We start from the raw sequence: 24,167 nt of genomic DNA, 5'->3' as shown, positions 1-24,167 counted from the left end.
GTGGACGAGCACGTGGTCGTTAGTGGTTAATCACCAAGTTTAATCAAGCGCCAGTACACACAGCACAGTAGACACTGGTTGGCTGGCTAGAAGCTGAAAGCTAGAATCCGACGCGTAAGAAATTGCCGTCTTTCCGCCTCATCTTCCAAGCGCTACTTCTGCTAAATCCGGACCACCATTAATCCGCCGCATCGTCTGATTCGCGATCGATATAATGCTTGTAATTAACGCTGTCATATTTATAAATGGGTCGCTTAATCAATAGCTCGTTAACGACCGTATCGACTTCTGCAAGATTGTTACGCGTTAATTCCTTTTTTCCTTTTTAAATGACGGTCATGAGTATAATATATGAAGAAAGGAACAACATTACATACATAATATATAATACATTTTATACAGTAATAACTGTATAAAATTGGATGCCATATCGAATTAAAAGAAAGTATATTCAGCGGGAATTACAATAAATATTCATAACTCAACAATCAAACGAGTGCAATAAATCGAAATTGGGAAAAGAGACATGTAATTAAAAATTTAATTTATATACGTTGTAAAAGTTTTCAATTTTAAATATTAAAAATTTTAATAAATAATTTAAAATAAAAATAAGAAAAAAAATGTTGTTTGATGTATTATATAAACTGAAATGTAGGCATCTTTATTCACGTAGTGTATCTTCAAATCTTTTGATTTCAAATCTCAATAGAACGAAACACATTGATGTGGCATTAATTCAAGAGTAAAATGTCTTCATTGAGTTAATACAAGAGTAAAGAGTCTTCATCGAGTAAAGATTCTTCAAACCAAACTCGTTGGTTTAAATGCATTGGATAACACTTTCTGGTGCTAATTAGGCATCTCCCACGAAATTTTCACCGCAGATAAAATCAACCTACACATGTAACTTGCGCGATCTATCATTTTTATTCACGAACGGTTTATCTTACATAAGGAGAAAGCAGCGACCGTGGACGTCTTCCCACAAGCGAATAGACTCGGATATTGTCTTGCCTTATGGTAGGCGCTAATCGACATTGGGCGGATGAAAATTAATTCATTAGCGACCCTGTTACGCGCGTCGTCAAATGAATTAATTTCTCAATTGCGAATATATCTAACAAATCATTCCGCCGCTTATGTTCGTCATGTTCATTTAGTACATTAATAGAGTGAAAGAAAAAAGTTATTTGATGTAGAAAGTCATAATAAGAGAATGCCAATGATACTCTAAGCGTAATATTAATTAGTTATAATAAATGTAAATACAGCAAAAAAAATTTAGTCCATTTTTAAGGCTAAAAAAGACTCTGACATGATTTAATGATCTTTTAGTTCTTATCATTTTTATTGCATCTAATTAGGCGTCTATAATTGCATATAAAGTTTCTAATTTATTCTTCTCTTTTAGAACAGAAATTAACTATGTTGATTTTGCAAATAAATTTTAGACTAGTGTATTACATGAATTAATTGCATTTAGGAGAATTCGTGTTCCGCGTTCCGCAAGGAACAAATCCTCCGCGGATGGTGCTTACAGCATTGGAATCGTTGATGGATTTATGGCGTCATTGTCGCGATTTTAGTACCCGAACAGATACCTGGCTAACGGGTGAAACCTCGCCGCGGAGCATCTCGTCGAGGTCATCAACGAGAACCTCGAGAACGAGGTCGTCGCTCGGCGGCGATTAACGTCGCTCAGCGTCGCCTACCGAAGTCGAGTCTTCGTGCTACTTCTTCTGGAGCTCCGCGAAGAATACACGGTGCACTATTTCCAGAGAGTCGCGTTTCTCTCGCCTTTCCTTGTGGGAACTCGTTGCCGTCGTGTAAAACGCCGCCTCGAAAACGCTTTTACAACCTCGGTCGCTCGGTTTCCATAAACATGCAATTAGCAGCTTCTCGCGCGCCTTTGTCTCCCGAAGGTTTGCTCCGTCTAACGGACTTCTTAAACGTTTAGCTAAGTTATGCCGTGCTTTCGAGGAAACGACGTTTCCTCATTTTGAGATTTAGGGACCTATTCTGTAACTCTCAACGATATTGTTAAATTGTCTTTGCTTAGCCTTTTTTATTGTTACATAAAATCTGCGCAAAGTGCGATATCATTGCAGTCGTTAAGAGTTACAGAATAGGCCACCTTAGAACAGTTGAAACGCGATTTGCTCGCGATTTCTTCGCGACTAGTTCAGTCGATCGCACGTCTCTCTTTTGCGTCGCGCTCCGGACGCCTGTAGTCGTAAACTAAAATGGCAAACTTTGTATCGTTTACGCGATTCAATGGTGCAAACTATCATACGCGACTGTCATACGTGGGAATGTAATCTCCTGAGATATCGTTGGATTTAACTGCGCGCAAGCACGAGTGGAGCGACGTCGCGCGGGATTACACTCGTGGGGCTCAGGTGAAGGACGCGTTTCCAGCTCGCAGGTTTTGGTCGTGTAAAATCGCGCATAAACGGACGTTTCTTCCGTAGATCGCGAGATTAATAAGGCGGCACAGCTCACGCTAATACCGTGGAATGCGCGCCGCGAATCGGGAATGCGAGTTAAAAACGAGCGGAAGCGCAACGGTCCAGTGATTCTCCGATCTCGACGGAGGACCCGATTCGATCTTGCTTTCCCGAATACTAATTATTCCCGGGATGCGCGCGAGAGAGAAATACTTCGCAGATGCTTGCACGTGCATTTCTAACGTGAGACGAAAGAGAAACGGAGAAGAAGGGAGAAAGGAAGATGCATTAACATGCGGCGCACGTATTCCCCAAGCGAGAATTGATGCGTTTAGCGAGCTGATCGTGAATGCGTACGATTGATTAAACGAACGACAGGCTGCGTTGCAGATAACTGTTCAGCAAGTGGCTCTTGAATTTTTTTTCCTCGTAGAATTTATTGATTTAACTACTTTTAATTCAACACGATTTTAATGCAATATACGAGTACTATGTCTATTTCCATCTGGAATAACTTGAAGAATTGCATCGCCAGGAAGTATTAGAATTTATCTTTCTGTAGTTGAGAGATATTAAATTAGAGATATTTAATATAAAAAAAAATAAATTAGGAAGATGAGAAGATAAATTAATGTTCAAAATTCTAAAATATTTAGAATTATTTTCAAAAAATTTTTTAATATAAAATCTTTTTTATTAGATTTGCATTGCGAATAAGAAACAAATAATTTGCTGGTTATGTGTTTCAGTATGTTTTTACATTAGAAATAGATTTGACACACAATTAAGACGAAGTAAAAAAAGCTTAAGCAAAAAAGGTAAAGAAATATATTTTACAGAAAAAAAATTAATAAGTGTTGTGAGAAATGTATTCCATTTGTAAAAATAATAAAAGAAAATTCTGTCAATCATGATATTGATCTGTGTATTACAAGTAACTTGAAAACTTCTGTTGTAGTGAATATAAATACGGACGTAGGATTTTATAGTATTCAAATGAATTCAATTATGATCTCGCAAATTTGTCATAATATCAGCTTATTATCCATAACTGTTTGTGCTTCCTTCTACGATCGTCTCGTAGGATACTTATGTCCAGGATAGTAAACTCACGTCGGCGAACAGAACACTCAAAGTAGTTAATGTCACCTATGCAGTACCACGAGTGACTGTTAACGAGATGTAATCATTGTACTCGGCAGACTGATTGATATTCAGACGCGTCGTAAAGTCGATTTAATTATCACAATATTAGCGTCCAGATCTCGCGTTACGGCCACGTTACACGCACGTTCGATGAGTGTCTGATGGATAGCGCAATTGGCGAACTTGTATGCGCGTCATCTCGCGTGAGACGTATTATTACGTTGAGTTCACGATGTTATTGCATTCGTATTTATGTGAACGTGAATATTCTAATTATCAGATCATCAAATCAGAGAATCTCAGTTTCCCGAATTCTCAGATCTACAAAATGTAAAGTGACAGATGGATTATCTGATTCTCGATACACAGTAAAAAACATTTTGTATTTGTATTAAAAACAGTCCTTATCAAAAAATTTTTGTTGAATTTTGTTGAATTTTTAACTTATCTTGGTTAATTTAACATAACTGATTGTATATTATTTGAACATTTTGTGTTCAATTTAAATATGTTAGGAAATTAAATTTAACATAAATTTTCCAACTATGCATGTTCTTATTTTTGCAATATGTAAAAATTGGAGCTTCTTTTTTCTTTCTTTTATAACTGTATCTGTACATTTTGCATGCAGATGAGCTGAAATGCTAATTAATCAACGCTAATCAATAATTCCTACGTTAATTATGCTATTTTTCTACGAGAAAAGAAAAGTTGCATTCGAGAAAGTTATTTGGCGCTTTTCCTATCTCAATAAGTGGTTCATAATAAATTATTCATGTCGACTATTTGCGAACGTTTTCTGTCAAAAGAAGTTCATTTGATGCATCCATTTCAAAATAGGCTACCGTGGCTTGGTTCTCTAGACTATACTCCAAGTGCTTGACATTCTCACGAATTGTTATCTTTCAAGGGTTTCAGGGGCATATACTGTTGCCATTCTCTCGAGTGACAACATTCTGGGAAAGTTGAATAGTGGGTTTGAGATAATTACATTTTACAAATTAGTAAATGGGGTCGAATATGATACATAAAAGACAAAAAAGAGTAGTATAAATTAATACATTAAATTTAATATTGTATCTCTCTATAAATTTTATAACGTGACCGCGAAGATAAAAATATCAATGATAAATTTCTATTGTCTCATTTAGTATTATTAGTCGAAGTGGTTATCTGTAGGAGAGCAACGTGTTAAGCTTGTTTACTGTAATACTATTACAGTATATGTACCGTTGTAATAAAATTTAATATCAAGTTTGCGAACTTCAGGTTAAACGAAGCTAATAGGCGTAAGATTATCGGGCGGCTATCTCTCGCAGTGTACTGCCTATTTCTTGCCGCACTTTCAATTGCGGCGTGCACATGTAGCTCAGTTGGGATTCCGGAAATGGCGAGCCTAATCTACACGCTGGCTTAACCCGACGCGTCGATCGATCGCGAGCGTGAGTTAATTATTAATCGACGCGCCAACATGCTAGTGTAAATGACGATTACGTCGGAATTTCTAAGTCGATTCCGCATTCCGTGTGATTCCATGTAAGTTACCAGAAGAAATGATTTTATTTACAAAGAGAAATTAAAAATTGTTTTAAAGTACCTAAACATTTAATAAAGTTGGATAAAAAACTTTTAAAAACTAGATATGGACCTGAAAATAATTTTATTAGACTATCAAAATAATTACGCAGAACATTTAAACTAGTTGTTAAAATGTTCAAACTTCTTGTAGCATTGCTCATGCTTGAAATTCCTACGTAATTATTTTAATGGTTTAATAAAATTATTTTCAGATCTATATCTCAATTTTTAGATACTGCAATAAAATCGTTCTTTCTGTGTGGAATATCTTAAATTTCACTGTTAATAAACAAAGACAAAATTATCTCTATTATGAATTATATATTTTTCAAATAAGATAGGTGATTGTTGAGGCATATGGCATTTTGCGACGAAATGCCACACGGAGAATAGTTTAACTGAAGCATTTCCAAAAATTAGATTATACAGTTTTGAAAATAATTTTATTTAAACCATCAAAATAATTATGTAGAGCTGATTGATTGAATGTTAAAACTTTTTGCAGCACTTAGGAATTCTTTATTATTATTTTGATAATTCAACAAAATTATTTTTAGTTTTGTATTTAGCTAGATTTTTAGACACTTCAACAAAATCGTTCTTCCCCTGCACACCTCGTTATTTAATTAAATTAAATGCAAGATGGGTTACTGTTTCGTTCAATGATCAAACGCATGGTGGGAATACATCAGGTGAGTGAAAGAATTGCCGGAAGTGCAAATAGCGCATCTTGCTCGCGCGAGGTCAAAGTTCGCGCGGATCGCGCTGACCTACTGCTTCGAGGGCTGCAAACACCATAAACACTTCGTGCAGCCGTATCGTTCAGTTCGTCGCGTGAATCTCTCGATACCAGAGACGACTCCGACTTCGAATTGCAACGGAACGGCTGCTGCGAAGTGCACAACGGCTTAGTATCTCGTTCATACACCTTTCTCAAAAGATCGTTATTTAGTTCTTGACACGCGAGTTTTCTCGTTAACGGGTTTTTTTTCACAGAACCGTCGCGCAGATTTTTACTGTATAATATCCTAATTATTTTGTATTATTTTTGGTTAATTTTACACTTTCCATTGCATTTTATCTCATTCTTTGAATTTTATCGGAGAGAAATTTTGCACACAAGCGAAGGTTAATTTTTAAAGATTGATTACCGGCGACGAACGCAAATACCCGAGCGAGTAAACACCTGGGAAAACCTCTAGCGTTGACACTGATGAATGATTTTAGCGCATGATGTCATAATTGCAAGAAGAATGTTTTCTCAGCCTTACTCTGACGGCTAGCCGCGATCAACGTATCCACGAGTCGCGGATCTGTGAGCCACGAGAAATTCTCGTTACGGTGAGTCTCGTTGAACCTTCAACTTCCGAGTTTGTTCTGAACGTTTCTGAACAGCTAAAACGTTTACTGATGCATTTATTAGTATCAAACGAAAGCTCAATTAGAATTTTTTTTCTAATAAAAACTTCATCTTATCAGCATACCCATCTCGACAGAGAATTTTGCTAAATTTTTTAGACTGCCAGATAGATTACGTTAAATGCACTTGGCCGAGTCGTGCTAATTTGTATTCCCATAATCTGTACCGTCTTTCACCTCTGTAACCTTTCATCCCTCCTACATAGAGTCTCTTCTTCCCTCCCCGCTCCCTCTAAGCATGCGTCTCACAAAAGTGATGCTAGTGCGACCTCCACGTTCTCAACTCGGGATACCGGTCCATCCGATAGTCCGGCACTTCCTCGTTTCTGTGAGGTCGTTCGCGATCTTAAGGCTATTCGACACGCAACCGACGAAGACAAAGACTCGGTCTAAACATCGATATAAGCAGAGATGCAACGATTAAAACGTGGAAAAATGTAGACTCTTAGAATTTTTAATAAAAATCGATAATTTGGAAAATTTGAAGAAACTTTCTAATAATATCAAACTGCCTTGCAATATGTAATAAAAATTTTATGGCAATTCGGCCATAAAGTATAGATAGGCATGTTATACACAATTATATGTACAATATTATCTCATGAGATAAGGATTAATGCGTGTTGTAAGTCTTATGTCGATGTTCATGTCTATCTACTAATTCGAGATTGATCATGTTGGGGTTTCTCTAGCAAGAAAATTAACGCGGTTGCACAGCATTGATGGCGTTTTACTCGTGCGATATCCGATACGCGATCTCTATGTTGTTAAATACCAGTGCTATTCAGTGCTTCGAGTACTCAAATACTTCCTCATATCTACTGCGCGAGTCACGTGTATCTGATCGTTACATATCGCTGCGTTATCATTGAACTTGTTACGCATCGTTGTTTTCACTTTATGTGCAAGGAAAAATAATACCGAGTAATACTTTACGCAAGATTTAATAATTCAAAATTAAGTTACTATTATTACGATGAAACCGCAGAAATGTAAAGACTGTTTATTCTGAATAGGAAAAAGCATGACTGTATTTTTCTACATAGTGATTATTATTTTCTCTGAATCTGCATTAGGAATTGTGAATCATTGTGTTGCGCAACATAATAAAAAATAGCAGGTTTCATATTTACTGTCTACATAGGATAATTTGCAATTTGTTTTGTATAAGTTGGTATAAAACAGAGAGACTATATATAATATAATTTATTGTGATTTTTTAATACTTGCCAATAAATATTTCTGTAAACTCCTGGAAATAAAATTCTAAAATATTAAAATAAAATTATTTGGAAAATTTTACAATATTTTATATTTTTAGTAGTTATTTATACATTAAAAATTAATTGGTTACACAATCAATTTTTGATAAATAAAAAGTTACTGTTTTTATCATATTTAAAAAAAAAATTTTCGTCTAAATCTGAGTAAGAATTTTCCTCAAAATCTGTCTAAAATGAGTCTTCTATACAAATATAGTTAATCTAGTCGTCTTCCATCACAAAGGACTTTAGCATTTGTCACTTCAACAGTACTTAACAATTAATCATTAACTAACTGAGGAGAAGATAAAGAGAAGGACAGAGACTAGTTTGGATTTATTTCGCGAACAACAATCAGCTTCTTGGAGCGCGGATCTCGAAACGATTTCCGTGCGGCGTTCATTAGCGATCTAACGAAGATCATAGCGCGTTCGGGAAGCGTATTACACCTCGTTACACACGCACACATTCATGTGCATCTGGTTAAAGCCCCGGTCCCCGCGATCGCAGAGCACGCGACGATCCAGGAAACGCCGGCAGGCGGGATAATGCGGACGACACAAGGGACCCTTAACAAGCTTGGACGAGAGGCACATGCGCGAGAGCGCAATGCTGCACCCAACTAGGCTGACTTTCCGAGACCGCCCGCATTGACGACGGGAAGGGAAAGGGAGAGAGAAAGATAAAGAGAAAGGAAGGAGAGAGGGGATAATAAGAATACTTCGCATTGATATAATGAGAAATATGACGCGACCGCTGATATACACTGACCTGAGCTGATTCTTTTTTTGTCATAGTGAAAAATCTCTCCTCTTTCCCTTAGATAGCATTGCTTTCTAATTAACTATTTTTGAATGGCAAAACGCTTTCGATTCCTCCTAAAAACTTGCTGCACGTAAACATATTTATTCATTTTATTAAAATATCGTTAAATGTGTTGAAAGTGTAATTACGAGATATTGATAGAGAAATAGTTACTTTTAAATTCTTTGAAATAAAATTTCATTCTAAAATTGAGCGAGTCTTGAAAAAGAGCAACTCAATTTTTAATTTTTAAGAATAAAATTTTACTCTTTAAGAGATATTCGTTAAAAAATTTATAGAGTAGGAATGCAAATATTTTCTTTTTATGTAGAATATATATTTTCTATATACACATTCATTACTATATAGATTTGTATTACCAGAAAATAATTTTTATTAAGACTGTGTATATATCCTATGAATGGAAATAATATTTGATATCATAATTACTATTAATTGCAATAATAACATCAAAGATTGAGCTAACATGGCGATGAATATCTGAATTTAATTACGCTCTCCCGGTTTTTGAAGCAGTCATGGAAATTTTTCGGTAAATCGTACTGAGCGAAGCGCGCGTTTTTAGTATTCACATTATCGTAAAAAGTAAATAGGTAAAAGTTCATCGACCGCACCTGATCGCGACGTTGACACTTAATCTTATCAATCGAGATACAGTTCTTGAGCTTAAAAAAAGAAAAGATGCGAGAAAAGATATTTTCAGTATCTTCATAAACAAAAAATTGTATTTCTGTTACTGTATGTTAACAGAAATTATTAATGTTAATTAATATCACATTCAAGGATCTAATTAAAACGAATTAATTATTTATTTTAGCTTGTGCTGAAATGAGATTACAATCGTAAAAATAATTAAATACTGTTTTAGAAATAAATATATTTATTTCTTTTATAATTTTTTTTTTAAATCAATCCTATCATTTTTCTTTAATCGAAAAAATATCGATAAATGCTGATTTTTTAAATTATAGATGATGAATATTATAATGATTTTAAACAATAAAAAATGGGTTTTTTCGCAAATTGAATTTCAGATACATAAATAAATTTGATACACGATATTAAAAAATTATGATATACACAGCTCACAAAAAATAGAGTTCTGCAATAAATGTCGATTACAAATACAAGCTCCTAAGTCTACTGCCTCAATTTAGACACCATTAATTTTACTTGTGCCGTTATTCGTAAAACGTATATTGGTACATTACCGTAGATTAATTATGCATCCGACTTTCGAACGCTTCGGACGAATTTAAAAATGATCGAGTTGTCAGAACAGGCAAGAGATATCGAAGACGCAAATTAATTTCGATCGCCGCGTTAGCGATACACGGAAAGCGGAAATGCAATGAACTTGCGACGGTTCGCTGCGTTTAGCTTTATCTGTCGTGTTTATCCCGTACTTCGCCGTGGCTCGTAGTGTGTGGCATATTAAGTTGCTTTCCTGAAACTGCGCATAAACAAGATAGAACCGTGATCTCAGTATACTGCTTTTAGTGTATCTACGTGACCTAGCGTAATATAGTGACCGTGTGATTCTCAACAACACAGAGGCTTAATAAGATCAGTTCCGCTGATAACCATTTTTAATTATCTTAAATCTCATGATGACTAGTTTCTCAGTGTCGTAGAAATAATAGAAATAAACAATGAAATATTTCCGTTAAGGCTCCTGTCTGCTCACTATTATACTGAAAATCCGTGGTAAGTAGTCAGAAAACAATTTCTAGTGGATTTTACTAAAATCCTAAAACAATGTTTTGAAAACAATGTCGAACTTTTTCTAAATAATTATCTCTGGCAAATTTATTATTTGCTGAAACATATACGATCTTGCTCGCGTAAATTAAAATACACTCTGTATACGTACCCTTCGCGGCGAAAGGCTTCAACACGTGTTAAGAATGCAATGAAGGAAGTCAGCAGGATGCAACGCTTTGTAAAGAGGGATCATTAATACAATTAATAATTAGCTAGTAATAGAGGAATAGCTGAGTCCTGTGTATACACACACTAATACCGTTACAATCCCGCATATCGCATTAGGGGAATTGCGAGAGACAGCGAAGGCGCGTGTCCTTCATTTGAAATTGTCCCTACTGGTACGAGATAACGACGGCTCACTGACCTCGATGATGTCAAAGTCACTGAGACCGCTGTCATCTTCTCCAGAGGGTCGTTTACGGGAGAGTCATCGTTAAAATTATTAAAATAAATTAGCTGTATTAAATACGAGTAAAATGTCTATATAAGCGTCCGCGGTTGTTAGTGCACATAAATTATAATATATTCATAAGGCGACAAAGTATAATTCGCAAACAATTGGAATGTATTTATCAAACGAAATTAACTGTAATTAACTTCATTAGATAAGTAGATTTTAATTGTTCGCAAATTACATTTTATCGCCTTACAAATATATAATTTATATACTGACAACCGCGGAGGCTCATAAAGGCATTTTATTTGGATTGGTTAACATTATTGTTACGCGATCGACAGCCAATTAGCCATGATTAATATTGGCATTGATATTAGACAACACGCAAGGAAAAAAATGGATCGATCGCATAGCGTACACAGAAAAAAAGACTATTCTTAAATCAACCATAATGTACTCATATATAAGCAAAAATATTGTAATCTTGCTTAAAAAATTTTAGTCTTGAATTTGTATTGATATAAGATTTTTAATTGAGCAAATTTTGAATGAAGTGCAAAGTAATACTTGCATCAAAACAAATTTAATCAAATCAAGATTGATATTTTTGAAGCAAGATTATAATATTTTTGCTTATATATGAGTACATTATGGTTGATTTAAGAATAGTCTTTTTTCTGTGTAACGATTATTTCGTGCCATTAGTTTGCGGCAGGATCTGCTAATTAAATTTGTTACACATTGATATCGAGGGAATTGCAGAAGTTAGACACAAGTTAGGCGTATTGCATAGCTCGTAGCGCTATGGCGCTGCTTGATGTTTCGGCTTTTGTTCTTACTCTAAAAAATCCGAGAATCTTTTCTCTTGTTTATAAAATGTTGACGTAAGAAATATAAATTCATTAAATGTAATAAGTAGAATAGTACATTTCTGGCAAAGAGTTATTTACATATGCGCAAGGAGTTAATATTTTCTATAGCTTGATTACTGCATATGATTAATTATGTTCTTTTTATGTATTTATTAGAGATTCAAGGACATATGATGTATTAACTGTAAATGGCGCGATAAGCTGGAATTCATAAAATTCATCGCGCGATGCACCGACTCTGTTAAAATATCATAAAAAGAGATCTTAAAGAAGTAAAAAATTGACCGTAAACGCGCGTGCAATCTTAATTAAACTCGTTGACAGCTCCGAAATTTCTCTCGTCTCGCATCTCTGCGAGATTAAGCATGCAATGCAGCCGTGTCGCGCATCAACGGAATTTCGCACGACCGCGCGTATAATTTTCCGGTCAGGACGATTCTTGGAAGCGGTCGTCGAGAGACGAGATCCCTGGCGAGAGCCAGCAAAAGAACGAGAGAGGAGTCGCTGCGAATAATTTCCACAATCTGGGATCGCTCTCTAGGGCCATAATTTTTTTCCGAGATATAAGACAACGCGGCATCGTGAAGTAAAATCATTTTGCGCGATCTCTCTCGGCTCTTCCCTCTGTTCCTTCTTTCTTTCTCCTTCCCTCGACTGGCTTTTCGTGCACTTTTATAGTGGCAACGTGCATTAAATTCTGACCGTGCATGAGCGCTCGTATCATGAATCGTACCGGAAGATCGTCCTTGCGAACACGTCCCGCCGCGTAACCTCCTCATTTTATCAGATTTTAATTTGGCAAACGGTACTTTTGGTACTCGCGCGTGCGGGCCATTGTATACAGGTACTGTTAGACGAAACGTGAAGGGTCGGTTTTACCGAAGGTCATTGGTTAACCAAATCAATCTTTATACTCTGTATTTCTATTGCAGAATATAAATATATAATTTAAAGCTTTTCTATTTTATATATATATACATATACTCGTGGCAACAAAAAATTACAAACTTATCTATTAGATCGAATAATAAATATCTGTGCAAAATTTAATTAACACATAATATATATATATTTTTTAAAAATGTATGTGCAGAGAAATTTTGTTATACTATCAGTGCTATAAATAAAATATATTTTTCTGTAATTGATTGCTTTTGTATTTAAATTTTAAATCAAACATTATTGAATCTCTCTCTAACATCAGAAATTGTACCTTTACCGTTTTTTTCTAGAATGTACTAATATGGTTAGAAATGTACTACTCTACATTTGTACCAAATTTATCAACACTGTATATTCTATGTTATCATTATATTATATATACATCGCTTTTTCTAAAACCTAGCCGATACATCTTGGGCCTAAAAAATCAAGCAGCGCCACTTCTTTCGATCTCTCTCGCTCCACTACATATGCAGGATATGTCGCAGTATGTATGGTGTGATATTGCCTGGACTCACCGATCCTCTTCACGTGGACGTCTCGATTGAAGGAAACGCTCCTCTCGGCGGGCTCGGAGACGGAAGCCCTGGGCACAACGGGGGGTAGTAAATGCGTGCCGGGAGGGTTGCAGCCTTCTCCCCCTCTTAGCAATTCCGAGCGTTGCATCGTGAGCATCTTGCCTTTCAACCTTTTCTCCCGATCATGCCCAGCTAGGAACACCGTTTCCCGTTCCGCTCGCCCAAGCCCCGTTTCGTGCTTGCGCTTATACTTTTATTATCCCACCCCAGAGCGTTCTCACCCCTGATCTTACCTTCCCCTTTTCCCTTTTCTGCTCTCAAGAGAGCACACCCGTAGACCCGATCACCGACCTGTAAGCCAAGCAAAGCTGTGCTTTTAATATCTAAGATAATCTCATCGACAGAGATGCGATTTACGAGTTTAATTCCTTTTTCGTTCGTTGCTCCAGTTTGAAATCGTCTATCCGTTCGATCGAAAGCACGAGAGTTTATTTGGAAGTTCTCTTTTTCAATACGCGAATAATAAGATATTTTTCAGCGTTCTAATAAAGGAATTGGACATAATAAGCGTTTATCAGTATAACTGCGTAAGCTGATATCAGTTGTAACAAGCTCTCTCCTCCAGATTTATTCCGCTTTCCAAACAAACAATCGGCTGAATTGTTCCTCAGTTATCATGAGAATGCAGTTTGCGTTCGAGAACGCGCGCTTTCTGTACATATTATTTCTACGCACGCGTATGCGTTTGTACGTGCGAGTACGCATGCATGAAAAACGTGAGAGAAAGAGAAATGATAGGCATCGTGCGTTCCCGGCGACGTGTCTATACTAGCGCATGCCAACTGTAGGTAGATGATGATAAACGCAACGAGTGATAATGGTTCTCTTTGTCGTCATGCAGGAAGATGGGATACTCGAGATACGTGCAATGATATAATGACAGCGACAGGGATGACGATGACGGCGCATAAATATCGGCAATGAATTCGTTGATGAGAACTTTGCTAATAGGAGCGATTGTACGATAAGACTTGCTGTCGTTTTTTCTTACATCCATCCGCATTAAGCATTATCGTAATTATGGCTAGGATTCTGAACTCCTTGGTTTTCCTATCGATGTTACGATCTAAACGCAACGACACCTAATTTAAATTTCATAGAGGTTGAAGCTTCAAAGCCTCTCTCATGTCGTCGGTTCGAGGCAACAAGATACGAAGTTGACTTGATTTTAATTAATTTCCGATTTATTCACAGCGTGAATAAATTGTTTATTTTTGTTTTCGGCATATTTTGTCATCTGTCACAAGTAAATGTCGTTCGAGAAAAACTCTAATTCATTTCACGAAAATATTCTCTTATGTACACGTAGACTTTTTATTGAAATCTTCAATTTCCACAGGTATTCACGGAAATTAATAGCTGAGTAAGCAGTTTATCAGTTTCCAAGTTGCATATCCGGCGAGACGCCTATTTTCATCACTTGGAATCTATTTTCCCAAGAATAATCACAGGTATTTGCATATTGCTTCATAACGCTGTGACGAAAGATAGAACTCATGCAATGCAATAAAACCTATCGATGCGATAGAATCCTTTCTCTTACAATTAGAAAATAAAAGCAAGAGACGTACAGTTCCGAATATGTCAAAACCAAGAGATCGTAATCGATGAAACTGTCCGTAACTGTCCAAAGTAATATTACGCTTCAATGATCAGTCACTGTAAGACGTCATTTGTTTTCACGAATTTACGTAAATCGATAAGACAATCAATCTTGGACCCCGCGGCGTATAGAAGCAAAACGTTGGACATGGTCATCTGGATAAAAACGATTCTAAAAATACCGCTGACGACGGTCACTTGGACGACAGTCAAGCGGAAACGTCGGGACTGCTCATTATCATTATAAGCGTTTTATTTTACTAGATGTTTTTCGCGCTATCGTGTAAAAACAACGTCCTCCTTTTTTCAAGAAGTCGGCCTTCGTCGTGATTCTTTTATTCCGCAAAGTGGTTTCAACCAGTTGCAATTGATGCACATATATTATGCTTCAAAATTCATCGTCAATAGAATAATAAATATGCAACTTATTATCAGTTTGAAAATTTTTAACTCTCTTAAAAATCTAAATTTCTTCGAAATCTACATAAAACTTTTTTTTTGTTATATTTTAAATATCGAAAATACAAAGAATTAAAAGAACATTAAAATTAACTGTACGAGTTGATTTTGATAAAAATTTATTGTATTGTGTGCCTTCCGAGACAACTTAAAAAAAAAAACCGCTGTAAAAGGAATTAACATTCGTCGTGCGTTTTTGTCCATTCGCGGTCGAGTCATCCGCCCTTGAAAGAAATAAAGGTGACCCTGCGCGCGCACGTACGCGTCCATCTCTCAAGGCCATCTGACCAGAGTGACACATTGTCTCGGCGAGTTCTCGCACACGTGACACATGGGGGTGAGCCGTCGCTCAACGACTTTATTAGCCCCGGGAGAGAGCAAGGGAAGAGACACGGTTTTCAAATGAGAGCCAATTCGCATGGAGCCTGATCCAAGGATTAAGATGCACTTGGGAGGCTCGGTAGCCATATTTGGCGAACAGGCGGGTTGTTCCCCGCGGAGACCCCGCTATAAAAACTGGCGTTAATATATATATTTTTTTCGAGATTCGAGAGTTTACGACGGGACTCTTTTGCCCATCGACTCCCACGCGCTTTCTAGTCGCCCTAATCGCGTGGAGAAACGCTCGATTCGATCTGAGGGGTAAAAAAAATCGGCGACGATCGTGGGTTTCGACCGGACCACGTCTAATGTACGAGAAGGACGTACGTCGTAAGGCGTTCGTCGTTACTCGCTACGACGCTCGATAACAGTAAAACGAAGGATAAGAATGTTGCTAAGTGCGGCGACACAACACGGCTATATGCTCATGATTTTAATTCCGCCCTATGTGCATTCCACGATGTATTTTTCTTTTCCTTGCGGGAATTAAGATAGTTGACGGAGGAAATTACATCGAGTTATGTGAGAACATGATGTTGTATTTTTCGTAAAAATACTTGTAAAATACGTCCACAAGATGGTATCTTACGTTATTTCTTGTTGTATTACTATACTACTGCTGTACAAGGATAATATTAATCGTATTACTTTGTACATTTGATAATGATTGCAATGGAGAGATTATTCCGTTTCTTAAATACATCGCACAAATTGAAAATAAATGTAATTTAATTTGCTTTTTTAGCATTGCAAATGTTGGTAGCGAGAATGTTGTAATTTTGTCGTGGTGACACACACGCGATGTGCAGGATCCCTTAATGCGTGTTATTTGCTGCTTCCTTGATATTGCATAACAGCGCAAACAGGAATAATAAAAACGTAACCTGTCGGAGCGTGCGACAACGCTCGCGTTCCGAAATTTGCGGTGATTTCATGTCGCGATGTCCTCGCCGCTAGTCATTAGCGGCGGCGAGATCCGGACAAAGGCACGGATCAAATTTGTTCTCTCTCGCGTGTTAGAACTAGAATCTTCACGGAGAGATCAAATAAAAGTAAAAGAGATCGGAAAGGATATTAGAAGCCACAAAAAGTCAGGGCGAAGTCGTGTTCTCGCATTCATTCCAAATGTTCCCTCTAACGGTCCCGCGTCCACCTTTGAAATATTTCACATTCGTTTCGGAATAACAGCACGAAAATTAGAATCGCACCGGCAATAAAATCATATCAAACCCGGTTATATGACTATTTTCTAGCCCTATAACGCGCGCGTTCGGATACCGCGATGTAATAAACACTCCCGTTTCGCGCGCAAAATGTTTAGCACCTTCTTCGTTGACTTTTATTGACGTGTAGAATCCCGATAATAAAATTGGAGATAGTGTCCGTTTCGTCCCGCAACCAGATGCGAAAGATTTGCTCGACCCTCGGAGGTGCGAAGTCTCGTGTTTGTAATCGCAATCCAACCGCCATTAGAAGCTGCTGCTGAATTATAGAGCAAGAGGAAATCTAAATTGAGCATTAATTATAGATGGTTTATACACGATGTTATATATACTGTTAAATTCGTAATGTCAAATTGTACTCAATTAGAGTTATTTTTAATTATTTCTACAGGCCCCCCGCCACTACTCAACATATCACAGTTAATTTAACTAAAACAATGGAATTAAATAATTTAATTTAAAAAAATGAATTTAAATTTAATTCAAATTTAATTTATTATTTACCAAATGCATACGTTAATATGGACATTGTTTATTTTGAAATTAACATACTATGACATAACCACAGAAATGGATTGATTTATATTTCGACATACATGGAAATAAAAAATAATAACATTTTATTTAACTTAACCCTTATCGTACTAATATGGATAACTAGTGACCGAGCGATTCCTATTCGTGCAAGTTTCTTTGAGTCTTTCGATAATTATAAATTATACTACATTTTATTATTTTCCAAAATAAAGAGTCAATATTTATTCTAGAAAGTTGAAAGTATGTTGGTGAATTTTTAGAAATGTTTTGAATTATTTTGAAGAGGTGAAAAAAACAAAGACATCTAGTGACCCTTGATGATATGGATGAGGCACCAAATTGTAGATGGTACGGTAAGGGTTAAGGAGTTACTCTTGCTTCTTTGATATTTAATAGATAAACCTCACATAATTTCCATATAACTAAACATAATAATTTAAATTTGAAATTTAAATATATGGATTTTACTTTAATACATATATGAAGGTGTTTTACCTACGTAGATCATAGGAGAAAATCTCTAAAAATTAATATACTCATAAAATTTCAAACGTATAAAAGGTTCTATTTTACTACTCTTAATAATTTGATAACTAAATATTTTGATAATTGGAGGCAATTATATTCTTTATACAAATTCTTGCAAACATATTAATCTTGTAAAAGATTTCTGAATTATTTTATATTTATGGCTTTTATCTGTTTGGATTGTAAAACTCTAATTAATTTATTAATGTTTTTTTATAATAATTTGTCTATTGATAAACTCCTCTTAGATTAATATAAAATTCAACAATATCTTTAATACTCAGAAGAGATTATTTTTTACACAAATTTAAACATTTAAAAATTAAGATAATTGACCTTTCTTGGGGCCTCTCGTTGGGTCACTTGTTGAACACACTCGTTCGTGAAAACAAGTTGATGAGACTCGTTTTTATCTCGTTACTTTTTCGCTGGCGAAGCGGTGCGTTTTACAGTTAATATCACCAGACTGCCCAATAAATTTGCGTGAACATCGTATAGTATGACCGAAAAAAGATACACCGGTCTCGACTAGGACACTCATTACGACCGCCGTGACATTTCCGCGTGTGCAAGTCCGGTGCTTATTTTTCTCAACGTTCTCACAAACTCGGAACTCACCTTTCGTTTCTAGCCGTCCGTCGCCCATTTACGCCGCGCAGTTGAAGAATCGACGAGGCCGGGGAAAGATTTTAATTTAGATCGCCGCGCGCGCACGAGGAGAGGAATCGCGCGGTGCTCGTGTAAAAGCCAGGAGGAAACCTCGCGCGCGTGTTCTCCGGGGCACCGGTACTTATAAAATTCCTGCTTCGACGAAGTTGCTCTTCCCGACGCTCCACGTAGATCCCTATGAACTTTATCTCTAACGGCTTACAAGCACTCTCTTCGGGACGAATCTCTGCGTTTACGCCCGACACAATTTGCCGATAGATCGTATCTCGGACGCTTTTAGTTGTTCGGGATTCTCCAGTTTGTCCATCATGGTATCGTTTCTTCTTTCAAATCTGTCGGGCTTTTTAATTTCTTTACATTTTCACGTTTTTATTCGGACCCTGTAAGATGTTTCTTATATTAAAACAGCATCACTTTTATTTTGGTAATGTTATCAAAATTATCGTAGTAAACAAAGTTTGGATATTTATAGTACTTTTTCAAGATACTAAAAATATTCACGAATTTATGAATTTATAATCTCATTTTATGTTCTTTCTCTTTCTCTCTCTCTAACTTTTAGAAAGATACTCTGTTAGATATACAGTAAAAGGAGCAAAAATAGTAATCTAATTCCTTAAGTTAAATACCATTTCGTTATTTTTAATTTCCATGCGTCAAAGTGTTAGTTAAGTCATTTCCGTGGTTAGTTTTAAAGTAAAACATCGTCCATATTAAAACTATTGCATTTAGTAAATAATAAATTTGAGTTAAATTCTTTTTAAATTGTAAAATAAGGCTTTATGAATAAAACAAATTTGATACTAAAGAGCATAAAAAACCTACGCTGGATGTTTTTGCGAAATTATTAATTCCGAAAGATTATATAATAATTTCGCAAAAACATCCAGCGTTGGCTTTTTATGCTCTTTTAGTATTAAATTAAAATTCTTTTTTTAAATTAAATTATTTATCATTGTTTTGATAAAATTTACAATGTATTGGGTAAGAAGTGAACTATAAAAATGATGAAAAATAACTCCAATTGTGGGTATAATTTGACATTATATGAATTTAATAGTGAATAGGTCGAATTATCATACATTACCATCATGACATGTTTACAGAAAGATCAAGAACGCTACAAAGCCAAACATAAACTTGATTTCATCAGCATGTAAAAAGTATAATTGTATTGTAGAAATAATCTTAGGACAGTTAATAATTTTTTGAAAAGGTTTAAATAATTTCGTAATTTGACGTAAGAATATTTCCTAACGTTTTTTTTATAAAACCAGGGGGAGGGGGGTGTCTACAATGAGATTTTTTTAAACCGTAAGAAACTAACCAATACAGCCAAATGTAAGAAAAATAATCGATTATGATTGGACTTGTAGCTCAAAGCTTAAAGTTAAAATTTTACTTAAAATTTCATTGCAGACGTCGCAATTTTTTTGTTCCATTTTTAAAGAATGTTAATAAATATTATTCGAGAAAGCGGACCATTACTGTATCGCTCAACGCGGAAATATGACTCAAAACTAATAGAACACGCCGTGGTACGGTATGCGCGCAAAGAGCATGACGCAGATGCCAGAAATGGAAATGGAAGTCACACAAGTCGCGACTCGTGACTCGCGAGGAAAAAAAAAACCGGCGTGATCGCTTTATTTGCATAACTGCTATTACGTTCCGCGCGCCTTCTTCGTCGCTCGATTATGTGAGACGGCCCATCGCTTATCCGCGGCCTGGCTGAGAAATCTGGACGCCACGCGAAGGGTCACGTTACGTGCGGGTGCATTATGGTGAATGGATCCAGCAACGGCGATTCCCATCGAAGGCATCCGTCCTATCTCCTTCTCGCTCGCTCGCTCGCGCGAGTAACACTGACACACTTCGTACGTCAAGGCCGAAAGTTCTCCCGGTACACGGTGCTTATCGTTGCACCGTCTCGTGTATTCCGTCTTCTTTATATCCGCGTACGTCTCAATCGCGACGCACGCCCGCCCGCCCGTATGTTGAAACGCCGTACGATAAAACGCCGTATCGGGAGATTCAGCGAGAGGATTTGCACCTCGAGCTGATGGGCGTGATCTTCATCTCGCGAGTGCGGACAGGCGAAAGAGCGGAAAGGAAAACGGCGAAAAAGAAGCAATCGCGAGTTCTGCGCATCGAGTCTACTTTCAAGCAAACGGTTCTTATGATATACAAGACGTCCTGATATATGTACATACACAGTTTTTTAAAAATAAAATTAAAATTAATTTTTGAATCAGATTTTTTAATTAAGGACAAACTAGAAGAAGAGAAAATGCTTCGACGTGCATGTCTGATCATGGAGCCATTAAACTACTTGTTTGAGTTTCTGAAATGATGGGAGATAATCTGTTTAATTATATTTTTGAAAAATATAATTATATTTTAATATAATTAACTATATTGATTTTCAGTATAAAATTATAATTGGTTATAAAAAAATCTTTTGTTAAAAGATAAATTTCATTAAAAATGTAATAAGCACAAAACTTATTTACAATATATTTAATATTATGTACCTATATCTAATATAATATAATATAATATAAAAAAAGATATCTTTTTCCATGATTGAATAATAATTACTTCAACCAAAAATTGGGTTTGGTTAGATTTAAAAAAGATACTATAAAACTGGCTAGTTCAAACCTAATTAATAAATCAATGTTCATTTGCATTTATAAAACTAAATTGATAACCTTGTAATATTTCTCCATAATTAGACTTTCTATTAAGCTACCTCCAAGCTACCTCCAAGCTGTCATCAACAAATAACACGATAATTACGAGAAAACTTTCATATGTTGTGTTTATTAAAAAAAAACCTAGTTCGACAGATCCAACTCAGAGACGATTAATTTGACTGGTCGTGTAATTCACAGTCGTAAATCTTTTAGCATATTAATTTAGGAGACCCACCTGATCCCGAGAGAGATCTTTGAGGACAGATTTGACTATCACCCGTGGCAGACATTTCTCCATAAATGTTTATACCCGCTGTAATCGGCACGCTCGGACGTCGACGCGTTGTTAATACGGCTGCATCAATGAATAATACGCGTACCTCCTCCATATCCTGCTCGTCCCGCTCGCAGCTCTCTCGCGTCATATCGCGATCGCTCCCCATAGCGAGCAGGCGAGGAGCTCGCGTATGATCGGCCGACTCGATCTCGGAACGGGCAGATTAAACGCCTAGATTCGCGAAGCGCGCGCCGCGAGAGAGGCCTAGCTGCCTAGCCGCACACGCGGTGATTAAAGTGTCCGTTAACGCGAGTTAATTGATCTTTCAGTTAATGGGATATTACCCTTCCGCTGGATTTCTGGTTTGCCCAGCGCAGCGCCCGGCTGGCCGACCAGCCGGCAGATCCAATCTGCGCGCGAAATAACTCGCGCTCTCGCTCTCGTGCGAGACTCACCATAATCTATTCGATCCCGCGAACGCACAGCGCAAGAAAACCTACCTACCCGACCTACCGAAGACGCCCGTATCGTTTCCCTTTCGATCAATATCCACGGCGACCCGCGGTATAATCGAACCGACGAGAGTATCCGCCGGTTCGATCCTGCGAATCAACTTATGCGGCAGTAACATCCTCGTCATCGTCATAGTCGTCATCGTCGGGAATACATATCGATATTATTTCGCCCCCTATCGATATTGGATTTACCTTTACTAGCACAGTAGCATTTCCGATCGCTTAGATATCCGGTATATTCTCTCTAAGGATACGCCCCTTCAGGTACGAGATCGGTTCCCCGAGCGGAACCAGAAGAGCAAGAGGAACAAGGACTTTGTTTCTCTCTTTTTGGAGAGACTTGGTGATTATATTCGAACTGAACACTCTCACGTGCGGCAACTGTCACTAATCACCGGATCGCGAAAATCCGTATGGGGGTCGATCTGAGAGATTTAACACTACCGATTACAAATTCATTAGCGAAGCGAATATTGTCCTGCCTTTCCCTTCTCGACGTCAAATTTTTGACACTTGTCGTTATCCGACACCCAAGATACAACACCCAAGGACAAGGAACACTCGACACCGGGTAAACCGGCAATCCGATATCTTCTAAATTGTCTCGCACTGATAGATATACATATATAAGTATATCCGGGATCACTACGCGATTCTTTAAACCCGAACTCGCTTGTATCGACACCTTTAGTCGCCGATAGCACTGATGACGTTCGTACCTCGCGCGACTCAGCTGCAGGGACGACCCTTGATGACCAGGGGTCTGGACCAGGGGTACAGCCGCCACACCACGCACACGCCGTTCGTTCTCCGTTCGTTCTCCGCTGAGCGCCGAAGAACTAATAAAAGCTGGGACCCAGCTTGAAACTGCGTAGGCCGCTTACTACTCCTTCCACCGCGGCACTCCGTCCTATCCCACCGGTGTACCGGACCCAGGCACCGACAGAGACAGGCAGGAGAGTAGGCACGGATGGACGGACGGACGAACGAACGGACGTACAGAGCGACTTCAAGGTGTACACATGCCGAGAAGCACGACTAGTCTCTAGGTAAATAGTGTTAGTCCTCGAATAAATCCTTAGAATTGATGTACTGATAAGCATAGATAGCGTTAATGATTCGGGTAATTCAATTTTTGCTGAACAGATATATTATTTCGTCTTATATTAATTGTTGATGTATCAATTCAAGTTTAAATGATCAAGTGACCTTAATATTATGGAATTGAGTTGGCAGTCTAGCTAGAACTTTATTATGAAGAGTGATATCTTTACTCAGATATGAATGTTGTTTTGAGAAATATCAATGGTTATTATTAGAATTTTCAATATTGCATCTGTTTCTCTAAAAATGTTGTTAATATTAAATTGATATCTCAATATACTCGAATAATTTATGTGCCATTCGTATTGACACCTATGTTTACAGATAGATATTTATTTGAAAAAGAGAAGTTTAACTTTGAGACGAATCTGTATATTAACATTCATGTAATTCTGCTTCGTACGTTAAACGGTAAAAAATGTTGGACGATTCATGTTAATTGCTGGCGTCTGATGGTCTGATAAATATCTTCGATTTAAAAAATCGATGTCGACTGACCGATGAAAGAAAAAAGATACACAGTGTCAAATATTCGATCTTTGCACGAACGTATCAGTACCATCGCTATCAGGAGCTGGTGCTGGTCATCACTCAAGCTAGCTGATATTATCGCTTTAGCAAATTCCCTTTTTTTTTCTCCTTACTTATTGTCCTGTATTGTAATCTGTATTGTAACATTCTGTCCGATGCCTTACTCAAAACGATTCGATGACTTGATCATTTCATTAGTCTCGCTTGATTAATACCTCAGTCAAAATTGTGATGTAGAATGATATTGATGATGAAAGATACACGATGTCAAGTGTTCAATACCTCGCACAGGGATATCAGTACCATCACTAGCGAACGGGCCCAATCCGGCGCTGGTCACTCGTTGCTTCTGCAAGCTTTCTGTCTCCTTCTGCCTCCCATGTTCCTTCTCTTTCTTCTCGAACAC

The 24,167-nt window shown here is 37.1% G+C and overlaps 1 protein-coding gene across 2 annotated transcripts in view; it reads right to left on the bottom strand.

Moving 5' to 3' along the window:
* blo (bloated) overlaps positions 1-22,916 on the bottom strand; it is a 128,242-nt gene extending 105,326 nt beyond the window's left edge. The window contains exons 1-2 of one of the 2 annotated variants that reach the window (XM_018509841.1): positions 22,846-22,916; positions 13,177-13,527 (exon numbers count right to left, since the gene is read on the bottom strand). In XM_018509841.1, the coding sequence (XP_018365343.1) occupies positions 13,177-13,333 (157 nt within the window). In that variant the 5' untranslated portion in view covers positions 13,334-13,527; positions 22,846-22,916. The other variant, XM_018509849.1, reaches the window with a different exon arrangement.
* Positions 22,917-24,167: the final 1,251 nt, after the last annotated feature.

Source organism: Trachymyrmex cornetzi, unplaced genomic scaffold (genome assembly GCF_001594075.2).
Source record: "Trachymyrmex cornetzi isolate Tcor2-1 unplaced genomic scaffold, Tcor1.1 scaffold11, whole genome shotgun sequence".
NCBI classification, from domain to species: domain Eukaryota; kingdom Metazoa; phylum Arthropoda; class Insecta; order Hymenoptera; family Formicidae; genus Trachymyrmex; species Trachymyrmex cornetzi.
This window is presented reverse-complemented; position numbering and strand designations above follow the sequence as displayed.